Raw genomic sequence first — 23,829 nt, 5'->3', positions numbered from 1 at the left:
AGTAGACTGAGCAGGATTTTAAAGCCCTGGTTTTAGAAACACGGTATAATTGTTTGGTATTCGAATTCACATCCTATTTAAGAACTACTCTAACATTTACGCTGTTGTACTTACCTGACCTCTGATATCTATATCAGCATATTTATGGAGCAGGGCCCTCACAATTTCAACATGACCTCCTCTAACAGCCCCAATCAGCACTGTATCTCCACTCTAGAAAAATTGTGAAAGAAAATTGAAGATGAATTAATACTATTTAACAAAAAGAAACATAACACAGAATAAATTACAGCCTCAAAATATACATTATGCCTATTTACGTCAAGAAATATGCACTCATTTTAAAGATACAAAAAATAGTTCTATCTCTGCAAAAAACAGCTATATAGAAGAAAAAACTCTGGACTCTTTTTTTTTTTTTTTTTGCAAAGGGATGAAATATTATATATTTATGGCAAAACAAACACCCCCAAAATAGGTCCATCTTAAACCACTCTCCTAAAAAATAACAGCACAAATTAATAACGAATATGAAAAAATCCAGCTGTTCTCTATGTTCATAGGAAGACCAACCACTCACAGTAATAACCTCTTTACAATCAGAGAAGAATGTTGGCTGTCCCCTTTAGATGTTTCACAGCTGACAAAAGATCTTCAAGAATTTTAAAGAATTTTATCCCTTTTTTTTGTGCAGATTTGACTGCTATCCTGTTTACATAAACTACACTGTTACAAAGAAAAGAAGCAAAACGCTGATTTTATCTCAAATTGATCAAAAGAAAAAACATTTTGCTGTGGTAAATGGAGTTGCACATACATAAAGTTACAATTCTGCTTAAGGCATCTGATTTTAACACACGTAAGGATATGTTGGAATGTCAGAAAATGAAATCCTGAAACTACCTAATATTTCTTTTATGAAGAAACAGGAAATATAAATAAAAGCATAGCTAAATCACAGCTGCGGAACTCAGTTAGAAATCTCAGTAGTAGTAGATCCCCTATCAATCACAGTCATTACAAACCTGGCTGCAAACCAAGAAATTTTCCTTATCAAAACCTACTCTAGCATCTGAAACTAAGACTACTTCATTGTTTGATGTATTTTTGTATTACAGTCAGCTGTACTGGAAGCTGTAATTTATCCTTCCTAAAGGCACAGGAATGCAGACAGTTGTAGAATTTTGTGACAGAAGAGGTGGGAAGGGAGATTGCAATGTATTTTCTTAAATATTTGACGTTTTGCTTTGATACGTGCCTCAGATCAAATTTGTTGTCACATGCAACACTGCAGCTCCGTACATAACCATCTAAGAAATGCACTAAGCTGACAGCTGAAATATAGGAAAATACATCCAAAAATCCTTTTAAAATTATGAGGCAAATAGTAGGAGGTTTTCCTCTCTTCTCTACAGCCCCAAGCAGTTCAATTTAGGTATTGGGAATTCGGCCTTAAAACCATATTACTGCTCTCAACTAAAACACTGAACTTGACAGAGGCGCCTAAGTTTAGGTATCTAACCACTTATAGCCCCAAGGGTGCAGTGCTTGGCCTGCCTCTGGCACTTCAGAAAAAACTGACTATCAAGAGGACACTGCAGAAAATCCAAGGCACCTATATAAGCAACCAAATAAATCCCTGAGTGGCTAGCAAGCGGATTCATGCTCTGGTCACTGCCCGTACTACATGCCTCTACCGAACAATGCAATCGCAGCTCAGGTACACAGCACACCTTTCAACAGTTACATTTACACGTCAACCCAGAGCTGGTGTCTTTGCAAGTTTCCTACTAAAAAGTTTCATTGTAAAAGATAAAGGTAGATGCTGAATGAAATATATTCTTTTTTATAATATCCATTGTTTTACAATGTTAACAGCACTACCACACATATTAATGCACAAAAACCCCACCCCAAACCTGCAAGTTAGTTCAGTATTAGTCTTATATTACATGTACGACAAATATACAACCATAAATCATTTCCACGCCCTGTGGAAACTCACAATTCAAGAATCTCAAAGAAAAAGAGTAGTTTCTGTACTTTATCCTTTACCTACACATAGCAACATTTGCCACTTAACAGGCTTGTAAAATAGCAATACATAAAAATACCCCTAGATGGCAGAAAAATGAGAAAGCCAGAAAAATCGTGTACCCACAAATTCACGTACATTGGTATTTAAATATATATTATTATTACATATATATAAAACCACAATTATGATGAATATTTACTCACTCTATCAGGAATGTTCACATAAGTTCCAGCATCAAGAAGATCCTGCACAATTTCAGTATGTCCCTCCTTTGATGCAATCATCAAAGCTGTATTTCCATCTTTATCTGTTAAGTTTACATTTGGGTTCCTTTTCAGTATTTCTTTTACTGAGTCAGTATAGCCACCCTTCACTGCTACAATAAGTGCGGTCATAGAATTCTTTAAACAAAAACAACAGATTTTATTGTACAGTGGATACAGAAATCCTCATTATATCAGCAGTTTAAATAACAAAAGAACACTCACTGACATTACTTTCTTAACCACCCAAATGTTACTTCAGTTTTACATTTTAAAGTGCACCTGCTACGCTTTTTTAAAAAAAGAAATAAACCACGTACTATAGGAGAGAACACTTCAAATGCAAGCAGTAAAGCTCAGATCAGTTTATTCTAACTCCTGAATGTCACATGCACAGTAAAATAATTTTCTTGTCATATGGGAACATAGTATTATCAGAGCACCCAGGTCTGCCAATACCGCTCACAAAGAACTTCAGAAATAATTATATGAATACCAACATTTGCCCTAATTTTCCACTTAACTTTTACTGACTTTTTTTTTTAATTTTGACAAGCATTTTAAGTGTCTTGTATAACAAAAAAATTAAAATCTGTTTGTCCTGGTTTCAGCTGGGGTAGAGTTAATTTTCTTTCTAGTAGCTGGTATAGTGTTATGTTTTGCATTCAGTATGAGAAGAATGTTGATAACACTGATGTTTTCAGTTGTTGCTCAGTAATGTTTAGACTAAGTCAAGGATTTTTCAGCTTCTCATGCCCAGCCAGCAAGAAAGCTGGAGGGGCACAAGAAGTTGGGAGGGGACACAGCCAGGGCAGCTGACCCAAACTGGCCAATGGGGTATTCCATACCATGTGACGTCATGTCCAGTATATAAACTGGGGGGAGTTGGCATGGGGGGAGGAATCGCTGCTCAGGAACTAACTGGGCATCGGTTGGCAAGTGGTGAGCAATTATATTGTGCATCACTTGTTTTGTATATTCCAATCCTTTTATTATTATTGTCATTTTAGTATTGTTATTACTATCATTATTAGTTTCTTCCTTTCTGTTCTATTAAACTGTTCTTATCTCAACCTATGTGTTTTACTTTTTTTCCAATTTTCTCCCCCATCCCACTGGGAGGGGGGGAGGGGAAGTGGTGAGCAGCTGCGTGGTACTTAGTTGCTGGCTGGTGTTAAATCACAACACTGTTTTATTTAAAAACAATATGCAGCTGAAAACCTCTAAAAAATTTCCAACTTCTGAAAAGGCACAACAACCATTATTATTTTCAAAAGATGCTTTGTGTTTAATTTACTTTTCAAATAGCACTGAGGAATAAGTTGTTTGACATACCAGGCTTGGGTACAGAATTAATTTTGACAGCGTCAACCTTCAGAGAACAGTAACCTAAATTCATTTATGTTTATTAAAATTTACACTTGACGTAATGTGTCAACTGTCAATACGACTCCCTAGTTACATAATATTTTTATTAAAAGGCACAAAGAAGTTTAAATAATCCTTACATGCAGTTTGCAAATAGATGGAAAGTAATGTACTCCAACGTCAACATTTCATCGTTTCATGTATTTTTTGGTATTTGTATTATAAAACAGGACACACAGATGTATGTACCCACACCTTATCACTGGAAAAAGAACGTTTTTTTTACTTACAGCTCCTTCTTGATCAACATCAGCTCCCATCTGCAGCAAGTATTTCACACACTCCAAATGACCTTTCCTCGCTGCCCAAACCAGTGGGGTGGTTCCATACTGCAAAAACATTTATAACATTTTATCGTATTGTTTTCTGTATTTAGTATCCCCTACAATCTAGTATTCATCCTATACTTTATTGCTTAGGTTTTTACAAAGATACAATTTGGTCTTGTGAATTAACACAAGCATTTGAAAAGCCATTTTAACTTTTTCTTTGTAAATGATAGCTGTAAGAATTATTTTTCTATGCAACCTAGGATAGCAAGATTTCCAATAGCATAGAAAACAGAAATATGCTCCACTGAAATAAATGTTCACAATCACCTTCAGCATACTACAGAAAAACCTCTTGCAAGTATAATGACTTACTCTAGCACACTAATACAAATCTCATGGACAAAATATAACAGCGGGTGTTTTTCCAATCAAAAACTCATAGATTTTTATTTCTTTAATAAAACTTACTTTTACAAAAAATGTATCAAGCATTAAAGAAATTAAATATTTTATTAATATAACTTACTTTGTCAGAGCAGTTCACTTTAGCTCCATGTTGCAGTAAGAGATGTACTATATCTGAGTGGCCCCGTCCTGCTGCCCAAATAATTGGATAAACACTGTATTGCTTAGAATAAAAAAAACAAAAAAACCAAAAAAACAAAAAACCACACCATATGAAATAAAATCAGTCTTAATTATTTTTCATGAACAATATTGATCACAATGCTCCAAGAGACAATAAACCCATAGAAGAAGGAATATACAGAAATAAATCTAACTATATATCAGTAACTGTTGCCTAGTACATTGTCTAGATATCTAGCAAGACATCTCCTCTTCTGAATCAATTTTGGTTTATAACTCCACAAACAAGGTTTAAAACTTCACATCCTCATCTTAATATAAACATTTACAACGTAAGAGAGAAGCAACAGACAGCTATGCAATATCAGGACTGCAGATCAGTCATGTCATGCATGCAGAAGCTGCATATGCAAACCAGATGAAATCAACAATCAGAAAGGTAAGTCACTAGTGTTCTTTCTTGATTGTTCACTGTTGCCTCAAACACCAGAGAGCCAACAGTATAAACAAATTGTTGATTCAAGTTTCAACATGCCTATACTTTTATAGAAAATGCTTATAAAATGAAATAGATCTCAAAAACTTATTTTTTTAATTCTCTTCTCTCTCACATGTATTGTACATATTTATATAATCTAACCCATTTGGTAACTATTATGAAACAATTGCTTTGAAATTGCACATATTAGTTACTCCATTAACTTCTACGGGAGCAGAAAAATGACAATTGTTATACAAGTAACATTAGATACACTACTTATCTTTTCTATTATTTCCTCTCCTGCTAATTTGAATCTTATTAAGAGCTATACACTCATTTGCTTTAATTAAAAAAAATTAAAATTAATCAAAAAAACCAGTGGCTGTCATACAGATTATTAAAGCAATCCCTTTCTACATAAATTATAGTGATTAATATTATATTGCAAAGAATGCAAAATGTTTAATCAAGATAATAAGATGAGGATACAAGTCAGGACTTCAAACATTTGGGAAGAAGGGGCATCTAAGACTAAAACTTACCATTCCTGTGATGTTTGGATTTGCTCCTTTCTCAAGCAGCAGTTTAGCTACTTCTGTACGGCCTTTATATGATGCCCACATCAGGGCAGTCCATCCTCCCTGGCAAGCACAATTCAAAGAAATGTAAAAACTGAAAAATACTCTTTAGAAACCTAGTTAGTGACTTTTATTTCATTTTGTATTGGTCCTAAGACTATTTTGCAAGTCCAAAACATAGTAAGGATTGACTACACAACCTTCTAATCCTACTTATGTAGGATAAATAATAAGCACACTTATGAAAGTACTAATTTCCTGCTGTATGCAAAACTTGGGAGAATATCATGTCCTAAATGTTCCTGAATTTGCTGTAAACACTCAATTCAGACTTCAAGTGCATACAAATCCGATCACCGGACAAACAAACCAAAAAGAAAGCACTATCTTAAAACAGAAGTCTAGAATCCAAATCAATTAACATGGAGGGTTTACTTTTGATCTGTGTAACAGACAGCTGCACTTCATAAAGGAACTATGTAATGATTTGCTTCTTCACTAAAAAGAAGCAAATCCTGTGTCCTCTTAAGGGAGTGATAAGAGCAATTCATTTCAAACTGCATTGGTGTGTTCATTTAAGTTTGTAAACCAGGAGACAACAAGGTTTCTCTACCTAAGGCATTTGACAGGTCAGGTAACCGAAACTAATTTTAAAATAACAGTATGCCTCTGATAACTGTAAGCACAATTTTTATTTGTTTCTTCATAATACACTTTGGGGGAGGTAAAAGATCCCTCTCAGACTGACACAGGCCTAGAAATCAACCACTGGCCATGTGGATGTATTTAACATTACACTTGCGAAAAAGCTAGATCAGTAGGACATGGCAAGATGCCTCAGCCTTCAGACAGAGTGGAACTTCAATTAAAGGAAGCACTTGAATTCTCCCCTAGTGGTTTTCCATACTCAAGCAGAACAAAATCAGCGCTTGCAGGTACCTAATTCCCTCTTCAGTCAATGGAGACAAGTCTATACCTCTTCAGAGGCATCTAACCTTCTAATCATGTAAGTAACTTCTGTAATTCTTTAGGTGGACTGGACTATAGCACCCACTTTCCCATACAAAAAATCTGGCAAGATGAATGAAAACAAATTCCAGGATATTGAGAATAAAGACTGTTATATAAATAATCACAGTTGTCCAGAGAAAAAGTAAATACAGACAGGTAACTTCTGGGAAAAGATAATATTTCTTTTACCAGAATACTTTAAAAAAATGCCACCACCACAACAAAAAAAAACCCAAAAACCACCCCAACAAAAAAAAAACCCAAAACAACAACCCCACCAAAAAAACCCCACCCACACAAAACACACCCAAAAATCAAATGGTTCTTCAGTTTAGCTTTTTTCCAAAGCAAATTAAGAGGAAAAAAGCAGCCCTAGAAAATAAGTTGCCTTTATTAACACTAAAGCAACTATTTTACAGCTGTAAAAACAATATTTAAATATATAGTCTTTTCCATTTTAACAGCACCGAGTACTTAAGAATAAAAGATCTTTAATCTGTTTTACAGAACTGAAAATCTCCAACTCCCAAAATTGTTCTTCTTACTAAAAACTATTTTATTTTTACACTACAACACGCACCAAATCCCGATGCTCCAAACTGACATTACAATTGAGTAGCTCTGCTACAATAGCTGCATGCCCTTCTTTAGCTGCTGAAATAAGAGCTGTCCAGTTATCCTAGAAAAAGGAAAAAACATTTTAAAGTGATATTCAATATTTCAATACAATTACCTTGTTTTTCAAGTGTTTAACCCACAACTGGAAATGCACAACCCATTAAAAAAGCTGTCCTTGGAAAAAAAAAAAAAAAAAAAAAAGATTAAACTCATAGACTACCTGCCAGTTATACACATGAAAATACAGACCAACAACTACTCCAGATCTCCCTACCTACCCAATATCCATCGCTCTCCACTCCTCAGTTCACTGCAGGTTAACTTAAAAATTTTATGGAAGAAGGAACACCTACAAAGGATTAGAGCATGAGGTCAACACATTGAGAACTGCTGGGTGGGGACGAGATGGCAACCAAGACCACAGAAAATGGTGGTGGTCTGTCTCCACATACAGTGGGTGACAGCACCCAAGGGGCTAATATGCAGGGGAATTTGCACCACAGCTTCTTAGATTCGTGATCATTTCAGGAAATAGATTTCCTCTTGTACTACACTTATCTTCCATCCACTGCTCAAAACATGTCCAGGTGTGGACTACTATTTTGTGTGCTATACACATATAAATATAGCAACAGTTTATATGGTAACTGTTCTTATAAGTACAGGAACTCTAACACTTCGAGCAAATGTAATAAAATGTCTCCAAAAATACTTTTTTTTTTTTAAATGACAGGTTTCACACCAGACCTTTCCTGGATGTCAACACTGCTACAATTAAACTAAGTGCAGAAGAAAGAAAACACACAAGCAACATCCTTTTCCTCTTTATCACTCTTCACTGGAATATACAGACCTTTCAAAACTTTTTAACACCACCTCTGTCCTATTCACCCTTTCCAGGCATCTTTCACCTAGGGTCAACCTCTTCTGCAAAGGCAGGAAGACAATTCCTAAATTTGAAACCCTTCTCTGCCACTCTTCTGGCTTCCACCTGAAATAATCCTTTAACCTAAATTCTCCCTAAGTATTTATTGAGAAACACCAAAGCCAAGCAAGAAAAAAACAATAATAAAAAAAATCTTGACATACCACAACATCACTGAGATAAGCAAAATCATTTGGACCTCATCTCTGATGCTATATTTCTCTATTCTGCCTATCTTTTCATGTCAACTACTACCAATCCTATTATTATAGCTTTCTAGTACTAATTTCCCAGAAGAAACAGCAGCAGCATTCAGCAGAGACCCTCAGACATTTAAAACATCTTAAATAACCCTATTCTTTATAAAGAATCAAATCAGAGGAATAGAGAGCCAAGCAATTTTGGATAAAATTTCTCTTATGTCATCATATTTGACCTTTTTTTTTCTTCCATCCCCTCAACACTAACCTAAATTTCTTTTCTTTGCCTGCGTCTTGAAACAACTTCTTCCTCTACTGTTAGGTACCATCACATAAAGCACTAATACTTACTGCATCTTCCAAGTTGCAATTAGCTCCCTTCTTGAGAAGCTCCTGCACAATTTCTAAATTGCCTTGCTCAGCAGCCAACATGAGTGGGGTCTGGCCATTCTGAAACCAAAATGATAGGAAAAGTGATGCATTGGGAAGTGATGCAAATGACACACATACACTGACAATAAAAGGCCAAAAACTACAGAGGAACGTTGTTTCCAGTTTTTAATTGCCAGTGAGAAGGACTGGTTTTCAAACCACGCAGTAAACTTGCAATAAAAATGGAGAACATGATATTAAACCCTGTCCCATAAGAGATAAAAAAACCCAAACCAAACAAAAAAAAACCAAAACATTTCAGACATTAAAAATGGCTACCAAAAAAAAGTTACATTGTTAAATATCTATCTTTCTGAATGATTTGTCTACTGAAGACATCTCTAATACAGCCTGTTACATCTTGAAGTAACTCAGTCACATTGTTTAGAAATTAATAAATAAATCAATGTAGCCTAGGAACCACAATGGCCATTAAAACGTGCACACTGATTCAGAGTAACAGTAGGATTTATTGCTGAAGTCTTGGGAAAAACAGTCAAGTTATACACCACACTTTGATCTGACAGTGTACCAAATACAGCCATCATTCCTGTCCCATGCAACACAGGTTCTTAACAGGCAGCCTCATCTCAGGGAAGATAAAAGACAGAAAAGCTGGTTTATTTGCCTTCAAGGATGTTTTAAAAGTCAGTTACAATCTGTCACCCTTCCATCGGCCTACTTCTGTGTCAGAAAACTTCTGAGATACAACTACTTTGCATGATGAACAGTAAAACATAGTAAATTTGACAGTAAATTTGTTAATTTCAACAAGCTTAATAAATGAATTCCTGACGTCTCTTCTGTCTTTTCTCTGTACCATATTGTCCTGGTTTCAGCTGGGATAGAGTTAACTGTCTTCCTAGTAGCTGGTACAGTGCTATGTTTTGAGTTCAGTATGCGAAGAATGTTGATAACACTGATGTCTTCAGTTGTTGCTCAGTAGTGTTTAGACTAATGTCAAGGATTTTTCAGCTTCTCATGCCCAGCCAGTGAGAAAGCTGGAGGGGCACAAGAAGTTGGCACAAAACACAGCCAGGGCACCTGACCCAAACTGGCCAACGGTGTATTCCATACCATGGGACGTCCCATCCAGTATAGGAACGGGGAAGTGGGGGGCAGGGATTTGCCGCTCGGGGACTGGCGGGGTGTCGGTCGGCGGGTGGTGAGCAATTGCACTGCGCATCATTTGTACATTCCAATCCTTTCATTATTGCTGTTGTCATTTTATTAGTGTTATCATTATCATTATTAGCTGCTTCTTTTCTGTTCTATTAAACCGTTCTTATCTCAACCCACGGGTTTTGCTTCTTTTCCCGATTTTCTCCCCCATCCCACTGGGCGGGGGGGGGGAGTGAGTGAGCGGCTGCGTGGTGTTTAGTTGCTGGCTGGGGTTAAACCACGACAGTCCTTTTTGGCGCCCAACGTGGGGCACGAAGGGTTGAGATAATGACAAACCTGACCAGACCTTGTTAAAACAAATTTGTTATAAGCATTCGTTATATCGGTCTAATAGTCTCTGGTCATTATGTTGATTTATGTGTTCTTAGAGTTGTTGCTCTGGTTTTTAAAGTTCTGTTATGTATCACCTCGCTTGCTGTATGTAGTCCCTCTTCTGCTGCTTATCATCCGTGGGAGGTGGATTAAGGTTTTCGCTTTGATGTATTGTATAACACCGGTTTATGGTATGATAAAGTCGTCGGCTGTGGGATTAATCCGGTACTTGTACCCAGCATTGTCACCTTTATACTGTGGAAGCCACCTGTGGGAAACTATTAATAATTATACCATTTACCTTTCCTCCTTGGAAAACCAGTCTATGGGTGGGATACCTTTCTTCCCCTCTCCTTTCTCCTTCAGTCCAGTTACAATGGTGTTTGAGAATTTTGAAAAATTTGAATACTCTTGGGATGTTGGGACCAGCATGGTCCTAGCCCTACTGCTAGGAATTAGCATGCTTCTGAATGTGGTTCAGCTCTCGTTTAAGGTTAAACAACTATTTAAGAAAATCACCCAGAGATCTGCCCCAAGGCTGGATAATTATGAGTGGCAGGGTGTGTGGGGTAGTATGGGCAAGTACCTAGAAAAGTGGGCACCTCCAATGTTTTGGAAATTCACCCCTGAACAAGTGCAGAATCCAGAAGAACTAGCAAAATATTTGGAAAAGGTATGCTGTCACCCCGGCAGCTCCAGAGAGATACAAATTACTGCAACGTGCTGGGGCCTGGCCCATGCCTATCAAGCCCTGTTCGACACCACTCAGTACCCTCAAGGGGAAGAGAAGGTCTCTGGACCTAACAACAAAACGATGAGCACTGCGGTCACTCAAACCTCGGCAACGGGCACTGCGGCCCCTCCAGCCCCGGCGACGAGCACTGTGGCTACCCAAACCTCAGCGACAGGCACTGCAGCCCCTCCAGCCTCGGCAATGAGCACGGCAGCTACCCAAACCTCGGCCAACGGGCACTGAGGTCCCTCCAGCCCCAGCAACGAGCACAGCAGCTACCCAAACCTTGGCAACAGACACTGCGGTTATCCAAGACCCGGCGAGCGGTACTGCAACTGAACCAGCGGACCAACCTGCACCAGTATCAGTTGCCCCCGTACAGAAAAAGAAATATACAAAAAAATCAGTTCGCTTAGCGAAGGATGAAGGCGAACCAGGGTCATCACGGGAAGAGGAGGAAGAGGCAGAACCAGAGGTAATAACCCGGTCCCTATCCTTGAGTGAGCTGCGGGATATGCGAAAAGATTTTGGCCGCCGTATAGGTGAGCATATTATCACCTGGCTCCTCCGATGCTGGGACAATGGGGCTAATAGCTTGGAATTAGAAGGTAGGGAAGCCAAGCAGCTGGGATCGCTTGCCAGGAAAGGTGGCATTGACAAGGCAATTGGAAGAGGGACACAAGCCATCAGCCTCTGGAGGCGACTCCTGTCAAGTGTGAAGGAAAGGTACCCCTTTAAGGAAGATGTTATATGTCAATCAAGCAAGTGGACAACCATGGAAAAAGGTATCCAATATCTGAGGGAATTAGCTGTGCTAGAGACAATTCATCATGATCCGGACAACCCACAATTACCCAAAGATCCAGACGAAGTCCAATGCACACGACCCATGTGGCGGAAGTTTGTACGGAGCGCACCATCGTCCTATGCCAACTCACTGGCGATAATGACCTGGAAAGACGAAGAGGCACCGACAGTGGATGAAGTGGCTCGCCAACTCCGTCAATACGAAGAAAATCTCTCCTCCTCCCTACAAGCCTGCATTTTGGCTGTGGAGAAGCTGTCCGAGGATTTCCAGCAATTCAAAGAGGAGATGTCCTGTTGCCCACCTGTAAGGACCAATGTCTCAGCTATCAGGAGTGAGCGCTCCTCTGCCCAAGAGAGAGAATATAGAAGGTACACACCGCGAGGTGCCCTGTGGTTTTACTTATGTGATCATGGAGAGGACATGAGGAAATGGGATGGAAAACCTACCTCGGTCCTAAATGCACGGGTACGTGAGCTGCGAGGAAAAAACACCACAAAAGGGGATTCTACCAGGAAAAATGCCGCTCCGGTTTCCAAACAGAGTAGAAGGGCTGATCTTATTTCTGATCCTCTTGAAGGGACTTCTGAGCCAATTTTACGAGAATTAAGTGAATACTGGATACTCTGACCAGAATTAGAGGGGCCCTGCCTCCAGCCAGGTGGAGGAAAGGGATAACCGGGTCTATTGGACTGTGTGGATTCGATGGCCTGGCACGTTAGACCCACAGGAGTATAAGGCTCTAGTAGACACCGGCGCACAGTGCACTCTAATGCCATCAAGTTATGAAGGGGCAGAACCCATTTCTATTTCTGGTGTGACAGAGGGATCCCAAGAGTTAACTGTATTGGAAGCTGAAGTAAGCCTAACTGGGAATGAATGGCAGAAACACCCCATTGTGACTGGTCCAGAGGCTCCGTGCATCCTTGCAGGATATCTCAGGAGAGGGTATTTTAAGGACCCAAAGGGGTATCGATGGGCTTTTGGTATAGCTGCCTTGGAGATGGAGGGCACGGAACAGCTGTTTACCCTGCCTGGTCTCTCTCAAGACCCTTCGATTGTGGGGTTGCTGAGGGTTGAAGAACAACAAGTACCAATTGCTACCACGACGGTGCACCAGCGCCAATATCGCACCAACCGAGACTCTCCGATTCCCATCCACAAGTTGATTCGCTAACTGGAGAGCCAAGGAGTGATCAGCAAAACTCGCTCACCTTTTAATAGTCCCATATGGCCCGTGCGAAAGTCTAATGGGGAGTGGAGACTAACAGTTGACTATCGCGGCCTGAATGAAGTTACGCCACCGCTGAGTGCTGCCGTTCCAGATATGCTAGAACTTCAATACGAACTAGAGTCAAAGGCAGCCAAGTGGTATGCTACAATTGACATTGCTAATGCGTTTTTCTCAATCCCTCTGGCAGCAGAGTGTCGTCCACAATTTGCCTTTACTTGGAGGGGTGTCCAGTACACTTGGAATCGATTGCCCCAGGGGTGGAAACACAGCCCCACCATTTGCCATGGACTAATCCAGACCGCACTGGAAAAAGGTGAAGCTCCGGAACACCTGCAATACATTGATGACATCATCGTATGGGGCAACACGGCAGAAGTCGTCTTTGAGAAAGGGAAGAAAATAATCCAAATCCTTCTGAAAGCCGGTTTTGCCATAAAAGAAAGTAAGGTCAAGGGACCTGCACGGGAGATCCAGTTTTTAGGAATAAAATGGCGAGATGGGCGTCGTCAGATCCCAATGGACATGATTAACAAAATAGCAGCTATGTCTCCACCAACTAATAAAAAGGAAACACAGGCCTTCTTAGGTGTCGTGGGGTTTTGGAGAATGCATATTCCAAATTACAGTCTGATTGTAAGCCCTCTCTATCAAGTGACCCGAAAGAAGAATGATTTTCAATGGGGCCCTGAGCAACAACAAGCCTTTGAACAAATTAAACGGGAGATTGTTCACGCAGTAGCCCTTGGACCTGTCCGGACAGGACAAGATGTTAAAAATGTGCTCTATACTGCAGCTGGGGAGAATGGCCCTACCTGGAGCCTCTGGCAGAAAACACCTGGGGAGACCCGAGGCCGACCCCTGGGGTTTTGGAGTCGAGGATATCGGGGATCCGAAGCTCGCTATACTCCAACTGAAAAAGAGATATTGGCAGCATATGAAGGAGTTCAAGCTGCCTCAGAAGTGGTTGGTACTGAAACACAGCTCCTCTTAGCACCCCGACTGCCAGTGCTGGGCTGGATGTTCAAAGGGAGGGTCTCCTCTACACATCACGCGACTGATGCCACATGGAGTAAGTGGATTGCACTGATCACACAACGGGCTCGCATAGGAAACCCCAGTCGCCCAGGAATTTTGGAAGTGATCACGGACTGGCCAGAACGCAAAGATTTTGGAATGTCGCCAGAGGAGGAGGTGGCACGTGCTGAAGAGGCCCCGCTGTATAATAAACTGCCAGAAAATGAGAGGCAATATGCCCTGTTCACTGACGGATCCTGTCGCATCGTGGGAAAGCATCGGAGGTGGAAAGCTGCCGTATGGAGTCCTACACGACAAGTTGCAGAAACTGCTGAAGGAGAAGGTGAATCGAGTCAGTTTGCAGAGGTGAAAGCCATCCAGCTAGCATTAGCTATTGCTGAAAGAGAAAAGTGGCCAGCGCTCTACCTCTATACTGACTCATGGATGGTGGCAAATGCCCTGTGGGGGTGGCTACAGCAATGGAAGCAGAGCAACTGGCAGCACAGAGGTAAACCCATCTGGGCTGCCGCACTGTGGCAAGATATTGCATCCCGGCTAGAGAATCTGGTTGTAAAAGTACGTCATGTAGATGCTCACATACCCAAGAGTCGGGCCACTGAAGAACATCAAAACAACCAACAGGTGGATCAGGCTGCCAAGATTGAAGTGGCTCAGGTGGACCTGGACTGGCAACATAAGGGTGAGCTATTTGTGGCTCGGTGGGCCCATGATGCTTCAGGCCATCAGGGAAGAGATGCAACATATAGATGGGCTCGTGATCGAGGGGTGGACTTGACCATGGACACTATTGCACAGGTTATCCATGAATGTGAAACATGTGCTGCAATTAAGCAAGCCAAGCGGTTAAAGCCCCTGTGGTATGGAGGACGATGGCTGAAATATAAATATGGAGAAGCCTGGCAGATTGACTGTATCACACTCCCACAAACTCGCCAAGGCAAGCACCATGTGCTCACGATGGTGGAAGCAACCACTGGATGGCTGGAAACATATTCTGTGCCCCATGCCACCGCCCGGAACACTATCCTGGGCCTAGAAAAGCAAGTCTTGTGGCGACATGGCACCCCAGAACGAATTGAGTCAGACAACGGGACTCGTTTCTGAAACAACCTCATAGACACCTGGGCCAAAGAGCATGGCATTGAGTGGGTGTATCATATCCCCTATCATGCACCAGCCTCTGGGAAAATTGAGCGATACAATGGACTGTTAAAGACTACATTGAGAGCAATGGGGGGTGGAACTTTCAAACATTGGGATACACATTTAGCAAAAGCCACCTGGTTAGTCAACACCAGAGGATCTGCCAATCGGGGTGGCCCTGCCCAGTCAGAATTTTTACATACTGTAGAAGGGGATAAAGTCCCTGTAGTGCACATAAAAAAATATGTTAGGGAAGACAGTCTGGGTTACTCCTGCCTCAGGCAATGGTAAACCCATTCGTGGGATTGCTTTTGCTCAAGGGCCTGGGTGCACTTGGTGGGTGATGCGAAAAGATGGGGAAGTCCGATGTGTGCCTCAAGGGGATTTAATTTTAGGTGAGAATAGCCAGAATTAAACTGTATATGCTATATCCATAGTACTGTAGTAAGAATCACTTAGATCAAGCAAGAAAAGAACTGTGATAAAACTGAGCAAAGCGCAGTAGTGATGGAACCAGAACTGACTCCAGCATGCAACAATCCAACGGTGCACACCATCCTCCTGCTGCGCCAAATGTCACCTGCTTGTCACACCGCACTGAAGCCCAACTCTGCTCTACTGACTGAGAGGACTTTGCACCATCCCTCCTGCCCAGAAAGACTGGTATGACAGATGGAGCCCAGAGTCGGAAACTAAATGAACTCAATGAACATTTTATGAACATGACCCATGAACTAAAGGAATGATATCTCTGTGTGTGTATACATATATATATATATATCTATATCTCATTGCTCATATGTCTTAAAGGGATGGAAAGGTAATGATTGATCAGGATGTAACTAAAGGTATGGGAACTGTGCATGACGTCAATGGTATAGAATAAGGGGTGGATACTGTCCTGGTTTCAGCTGGGATAGAGTTAACTGTCTTCCTAGTAGCTGGTACAGTGCTATGTTTTGAGTTCAGTATGCGAAGAATGTTGATAACACTGATGTCTTCAGTTGTTGCTCAGTAGTGTTTAGACTAATGTCAAGGATTTTTCAGCTTCTCATGCCCAGCCAGTGAGAAAGCTGGAGGGGCACAAGAAGTTGGCACAAAACACAGCCAGGGCACCTGACCCAAACTGGCCAACGGTGTATTCCATACCATGGGACGTCCCATCCAGTATAGGAACGGGGAAGTGGGGGGCAGGGATTTGCCGCTCAGGGACTGGCGGGGTGTCGGTCGGCGGGTGGTGAGCAATTGCACTGCGCATCATTTGTACATTCCAATCCTTTCATTATTGCTGTTGTCATTTTATTAGTGTTATCATTATCATTATTAGCTTCTTCTTTTCTGTTCTATTAAACCGTTCTTATCTCAACCCACGGGTTTTGCTTCTTTTCCCGATTTTCTCCCCCATCCCACTGGGCGGGGGGGGGGAGTGAGTGAGCGGCTGCGTGGTGTTTAGTTGCTGGCTGGGGTTAAACCACGACACATATAGAAAACTCAAGTTATCTAGGCTCTAAATAATGCAAAAGCTATGTTACGAGTTATATACCAGCAATTTCCCTGAAAAGAATAAAAATCAATGCACAATCAGAATAGAGTAAGATCACTAATCTTCATTAGTAGAACGGTTAACTGTAAGATTAATAAAGATATTTGATGAGTCCTTTCTGCTCTTTATGTTAAAAAAAAAAATCAAAAAAAAAAAAATCACAGAAATGCACTGATTCTTTCAAAAAAGCTTTCTGGTCCTTCAGCTATTCCCTAACTAGTCTTCACAGAACCTTCCCCATGACATTATGGATAACCAATGGTATTACTCATGACAGGATATAATATAATATCTAACAGTGCAATTTTTTACAGGGAGAAATTATGCTCTCACGTAAGTTTATGTTGTTATAACTACATGTTGTATACATTCAAACTGATACCTTTGCTTTTAGATTCTAAAGTATATTTTGTATCAACAAGCAGTAGTATTTAGGTCTGGTCATAAAAAAAATTAAAAATGCTCAAAAAATCAAAAGGAAGGAAAATACTACTTTCTTCCAGAGAACAGCTCTCTTTGGAGGACAGAACAGCCATAACTTTTGCTCTTTGACTTCTTCATATGCAAGTTAATATTTTGGGAATACACATGCCAAGTGATTTGGGAAATCATGCCTCACCAATCTGACCGCCTTCTGCAATGACATCATTGGCTCAGTGGATGAAGAGCTGAGACACTGTTTATCCCATCTCTAGCAAGGATTTAGACAGTCTTCCCACAACACCCACACAGACAAACTAATGAAGTATGGACTAGATAAATGGACAGTGAGGTGGACTGAAACTGGCCGCACTGCTGGGCTCAAGGGTTGTGATCAGCAGCACAATGTCCAGCTGGAGGCCAGTCACTAGTGCAGTACCACAGAGGGGTCAATACCGGGGTCCTGTTTAACCTCTTCATTACGGACCTTGGCAATGGGACAGAGTGAACCCTCAGCACCTTTGCAGCCGATACAAAGTTGGGAGGAGTGGCTGATGCACCAGATGCTTGTGCTGACATCCAGAGGGACCTCGACAGGCTGGAGAAATGGGCCAACAGGAACCCCATTGTACTGAGTGTAGGTGTCCAGGTTTTGGTATCGGGGAGCTGCAAGAGATCTCTGTGAAGAGAGGCTGGGACTGCCCTGTGCCAGACACAGCCAATTCCAGCTTGCCCCAAACAACCCGCCTCAGGACACAGGACTAAATAATCTACAGAGGTCCCTTCCAAGCAGTGCTTTAGCAATACATACAAAAATCTCTATTTTAGCATGAGCATTCTTCTTTGAACAGTTATTATTGTTATCACTGTGATCATCTTCCACAGGCAGATAACACAAAAGGGTAACACAAACCAAACAGAAGTATCTCTGGGCAAGAAGAAGTTGTGGATAGGAAAATTAACCCCTTCTGTAGAAAGTATCATACAGTTATAGACTGGCTCTAGTATTCTTACATGTAAAACTTTTTTATATGGGTACTGAAAACATCCTTCCCTCTTTGCTAGGAGATTCTCAAACATAGGTTCAATGTTTTAGCAAATCATGAAGATTTCACCAACACAGAAACAAAAGATAATTACTATGTCTGTGACATCCAGATTCTCAAAAGTTGCCAATGAGTCTAGACACTCCACAACAATTAAATGCACATATTTCTCACAAGCATGTCAAGTACTGTATATCTGTACAACACAGCTAAGTCTAAGTATTGGAAAATCCAAATTATAAAGGGGCACACCTGTATCTCTTTAGGAAATCATTCAGTGGTGTTAGCTTACAGATTAGCTCTTACTTGCAGTCCATGAGAGAACAGAAGATTCAGAATTGAAGATGCAGAAGGTACTTCAGTATCAACAGCAGAAAAGCAGAAAGAAAGGCACATCAAAGGAAACTGGAGGCTGTTAGGATCAAAGTGTATCATACAAGGCAAGCATCTATCATTAGCTGTTAAGTAATCAAGGTATCTGGTATGAGAGAGAAGAATGTGCACAGGGGAAAGGACGGGCAGGGAAAAGGCAGAGAGACTGAGACTCGCTCCACTTAAGTGAAACTGCAGGTGTTAACCCAAAAAAACCATCCATACGCAAACTGACCGGAACATCCCAGTTTTTCTGGCAACTGATCACAGTCAAGACATGAAGCATTGGTAAAAATGTGCATGACCCTACCATTGGACAAGTCACCACAGCCTGGGAGGTCCCGGCCCTAGCAACTCTCAGCTTACCAGCAATGTTTTTAGACCTACTCCACTGGCACTCCCATTTTGGTATTTTGTTTTTACCCAAAAAGAAAAGACGTCTTGGCAGGTCCGAAACTGGAAACAGAATTGCACTCAATGCCACTGAATTCCAATGAAGAGCTAGCGGTTGACAAAAACTCATATCATTGATACATACGAACCCCCACCCCACACCCTCATGGGTTTAAAACTGATGCAAACCACACATGGCTCCAGAAATTATCTTCTCCTATGCAATATATCAGAAGACTGAAAAAATTAGGTATCAGGGAAATGATCTCTGCAAAAAAGACAGTTACTGAAACCCAGGAGTGCACTTAGTCCCATCAAGAAGACAAGAAAAATTTAGAAAAGAAGGTGAAAGCAGTGACACTGTTGGTAAAGTCAACATAGACTATCCATCTGATTTTGGCCACATCGTTGAGAGGAATTCCCAGCAGAGGGAACAGACTATTCCCCTTCTCAGATACACAGCATGCCAGGTGGTGAGATTCATGTGTACGCCCTGAAAGTTAATTCTCCCATCTCAAATACCTCAGCATACATGCATACACAGCATGAAATGAATGTGCTAACAATGAAAGAAAACTGTCCAGACCTAATAACTACAGTAAGGCTAAATTCTGTACATTCTTTTCACATTTGCATGATGCTTTTTGGTTTAGAGTAATATATGCCATTCAACTTCTTTCCAAAAATATTCTTTCCATCTTATACAGGTTTAAAAAAAATAATGCAACAGAACATGCATTTTCCAAGACTTACTTAAAAAAAAAAAAGGTATGAATTGGAAAGCCAGTCTTCCATACACTACAAGGTGAGTAAAAAAACTGCCTGGGCTGTCAGACTCAATGGGTAATGGTCAACTGTTCACAGTAACTGGTGCCCAGGTGGGAGGGTTTGATTTGGGACTAACATTGTAGCCTCTTCATCAACACTCAGAACCACGAAACAGAAAGCGCTCTCGCAAGTTTATGGACTGCCCCAAGCTACGGAGAGCAGCTGATATGCCAGAGAGCAGGAATGCCTTTCACAGGAAATTCAACAGGCTGGAGAAATGGGCTGCCAACCCCCCTGCAGTTCAACAAAGGCAAATGCAAAGACTGGGACAGACAGACCCCAGGCAACAGTACTGGCTAGGGACTGCCTCTGCCTGGGGAGCCATGCTGCAGAAATGGGCACGGGGTCCCGATACACAAGAAGGCCATGAGTCAGCAGTGTGCCCCTGCAGCAACGAAGGCAAATCAAATACTAGGCTGCATTAACAAGAGCACAGCTAGCCCTCTACTCAACACTGGTGAGGCTGAATCCAGAATACAATGCCCCATTTTGGGCTCCCAAGAGCAAGACTCCCAACAGCAGAGATCAACAAACTGCGGAGTCCAGCAATGGGGTCACTCAGACGGTTACGAGACTGGAGCGCAAGACATGCAAGCAGAAACTGAGAGCTGGATTTGTTCAGTCTGGAAAACAGAAGAGTAAGGGGGCATCAACATCAGTCTTACACTACCTAGACAGAAGGGGAATCTTAGAAGACAAAGGAAGATTCTTCTCAGAGACACACAACAAGAAGAGAAGAAGCAACAGTCACAAGATGCAGCAAAGGATATTCCAGTAAAACATAAGGAAAATAGTTTTAAATGAAGAGTGATTAAGCACTGGAGCACTGCCCAGAGAGGCTGCAGGTTCTCCATCCTTTTGAGGACTTTCAAATTTTGCTTGTTAAGTCCCAGCCTGATGTAACAATGAAGTTAGTCCTGCAATTACGAGGAGATTGAATCCGATGACTTCCAGAGGTCCCCTCTACCCTGAATTTTGCTATGAATCTGACTCTCTACATAAGCCAACTAGGTTCCAGTTCTACAACACTATTTAGGAAATCAGAACTAAACTAAAAATTGATGATACAAGCTGTACATCCAGATAAAACAGAAGTCCAGATGCTTACAAACCAGAAAATCTACTACAGAAGTTGAAAGAAATTAGTCAAATCATCTAAACTTATTTGTAAAATATACAGAAGGCTCAATAGTGCATCAAGATAACCTGAATATTAAACATTGTGCAAAACAATATAAACAGTCACTAGCAACAGACATTTGCATGAATCAAACCTCCCAAGAAACTCTCAGGTATTTTTAGGACATTATAATGAAACCACAGCACATTCACTTAAATTGCTGGTGGTGATATGCTCAAATCAGACGACAAAACAGAAGCTAACAATTACCACGCTATCCCAGGATTCCAAATAATCCACATTTAAACTCCCTACTATGTATCAAGACTTCCTGTGTAATCCTGGTAGTCATTTAATCCTCCTGGTTACATCTAGGCTTACTTTTTGGATACATATCTTTTCATCCAGATGAGCATCTGCTTGGAGTTAATTACAATACACCCGCCTATTTGGATCGTGTAACAAAGTTTCTCTTGCCTGGAAACCAGGATGTGGGGGAAGAGTTGTTCTCATCCCAGGTTTCACCCCAAAATGGACAGGGCAAGAATGCACATGCAGCTGGGTCTGTGAACTAAGAAACAATTCCTAGCCACAGAAATACAGGTATAATCTCTACTCGCAAAGTAAGGACGGAGCCGCATTTTCCAGCTCAGAAGAACACTCAGAAAACAAATACAATGAAAGATGCTGAGGTGCCGACAGAAACTGAATACTGTGTGTTCAGTCTGTGCACTGGTAAGCAATCACTTGAAAATAAAACTGAAATTTGTACATTAAATAACCGGTGTGATCTCACTAATTATTCATTCTGTAACTAATAAGCTTCAATATGAAACTGACCTTTCAGAAAATCATCTTACCTCATTTCTCTCATCTACATCCCTGCATTTCTCAAGAAGCGCTTTCAGAGCAGGAACATTTCCTTCTTCTACGTAGGTCAACAGACTCTGACTCATCAGACTTGCCATCTTCACACCGTATTTAAAATGCTTCTATAACAAAGCTTATCTGTATTTCAGGAAAGGCAAAAAAAAAGCAAATCGTAAGTAAAAGCTATGGGAGTTAACTTTGACATTAGAAAGCACAAATTGTACATGCCAGTAAGTTATTGGTTGGGTACAAATACCTACCATCCTCCTCAACAAAACGCTGTGGAGGCATATGCATTGAAACGTACTACATTTCAATGAAAAGTCAATTGCTTAGTCTTTCTAGTTCTTAGAAAATTACAGAAATTATTCTAATTTTTAGGTACTGTCTAAATGTGTATTTTAAATGGAATGCATAGTAGTCTTTCATTTACATAATTTTTTCTGCATATATAACATTATGGGTATACCTGTATATGTTACATACTTCATATATGCTAGTTATTTACAATATAACCCTTACCCTTTATGTACATAAGCAGAACATTGAGACTATTCAGCATTATGAAATACAGTGATAATATCTAAATTGCAGCCATATTGAACTCTGAGAAACACCATTTATTAAATTAGTTATCACCGACTTTATCCAGACATGCCTGCATGTGATGGCACGTTGTTAACTTGCCAGTCAAACTTAACATAGCTTCGTTGACTGATTGTATGTTTTTAACCTCTAATATGTAAGACAAGAAAGGTTTTTCTTGGTTAAGGCAGACCATTAAGAACCACTTAAGACTTCCTAAAAGGCTGTGGGCTAGTAAGTTCAGAGAACCAGTAGTATTACTGCACCAAATTTATACGCATACGGCTCCAGAAGCTGAATTATTCATTGCACCTAAATTAAGTTTCACTGGATGCAGAACAAGTCATGGGGTTAAATGCAAGACTCCATCCACCCACTACCTTTCTCCTCACCAGCAGATGACATGATTGTTCTCTCTGTGGGTTTTTCTTGCATGATAGCGGTGTAACAACAGGGTTAAAACTCAGGCTTAGTGTTAGCTAAAGCCTACTGGTTAGGCTATTCTCTACCAGGCAGAAGCCAAAGACCAGTGGCTTTCCCAGGCAAATGTTCTCAATTTTATTCTCACATAAAGGCAGCCAGTTAATTTTTCTGCACTCCCAACCGAAGCGGAACATTAGCCAAAAAGAGACAAGAGGAAGCCAGCAGGAACTTCACTACACTTAGTGCAAGGAAGTTAATTTAGAGATTTATATCAAACAATCTAGCCCTGCTATTAAATTGCTTAGGCAGACTGTAACAGTATCACATCATCCTTTCTCCTTTAGCAAGTAAGTATATATAGATGAACACCCTGTTGTCACAATGTTAGACACAATCTGAGCGCTCCTATAGCACCACAGGCATCAGATGACCCACATACAGAAATGCTTTGTTCATAAAAATGTTGGCAAAGAAGCCAACATGCCCAGTTCAGTTAAGATGACAGCAGCTCTGGGTACATGTAGAACTTAAGCATACACAAATATCTAGTGACAAAAGAAACCATAAGCTACATACATTTTAGGTATGCAAGCAGAAGAACGCAGGAGGGAGAAGAGAGGAAAAGGAGGGACTGTGATTCCCACTGTTACATTTGGGCTTAAAATCCAGGTTGCAGTTTAAGGGACAAGTTCCAAAGAGGTTTTAGGCATCTAACTCTCCATAGTCCAAATGGCCACATACCACGTAAAAATACACAAATCAAATTGTCTCATTCAGACATTATTTAAAACCAAAACCTAAAATCAGTTAAAAAAAACCCTAGATTTGACATACAAAGCACAGCAACAGTTTTACTAGGCATGGCACAAATAGCCAGTCTCTCCCACAAGAAAGTTAGAAATAAACTAAGAACACAAAAGGTCTGTCACGTTTACCATACAGTTAAAGTAC

The 23,829-nt window shown here is 40.7% G+C and overlaps 1 protein-coding gene across 3 annotated transcripts in view; it reads right to left on the bottom strand.

The window, feature by feature from the left end:
* The window catches only part of KIDINS220 (kinase D interacting substrate 220), a 95,966-nt gene that overhangs the window by 66,562 nt on the left and 5,575 nt on the right, over positions 1 to 23,829 (bottom strand). For all 3 annotated transcript variants that reach the window (XM_052809312.1, XM_052809313.1, XM_052809314.1), the window contains exons 2-9: positions 21,861 to 22,008; positions 8,754 to 8,852; positions 7,240 to 7,338; positions 5,613 to 5,711; positions 4,528 to 4,629; positions 3,960 to 4,058; positions 2,242 to 2,439; positions 115 to 213 (exon numbers count right to left, since the gene is read on the bottom strand). In XM_052809312.1, the coding sequence (XP_052665272.1) occupies positions 115 to 213; positions 2,242 to 2,439; positions 3,960 to 4,058; positions 4,528 to 4,629; positions 5,613 to 5,711; positions 7,240 to 7,338; positions 8,754 to 8,852; positions 21,861 to 21,968 (903 nt within the window). In that variant the 5' untranslated portion in view covers positions 21,969 to 22,008. The remainder of the gene's footprint in view (positions 1 to 114; positions 214 to 2,241; positions 2,440 to 3,959; positions 4,059 to 4,527; positions 4,630 to 5,612; positions 5,712 to 7,239; positions 7,339 to 8,753; positions 8,853 to 21,860; positions 22,009 to 23,829) is intronic.

This window comes from Harpia harpyja, chromosome 15 (assembly GCF_026419915.1).
Source record: "Harpia harpyja isolate bHarHar1 chromosome 15, bHarHar1 primary haplotype, whole genome shotgun sequence".
In the NCBI taxonomy this organism is placed as follows: domain Eukaryota; kingdom Metazoa; phylum Chordata; class Aves; order Accipitriformes; family Accipitridae; genus Harpia; species Harpia harpyja.
Note: the sequence above shows the minus strand (reverse complement) of the source record. Positions and strands in the feature narration are given on the sequence as shown.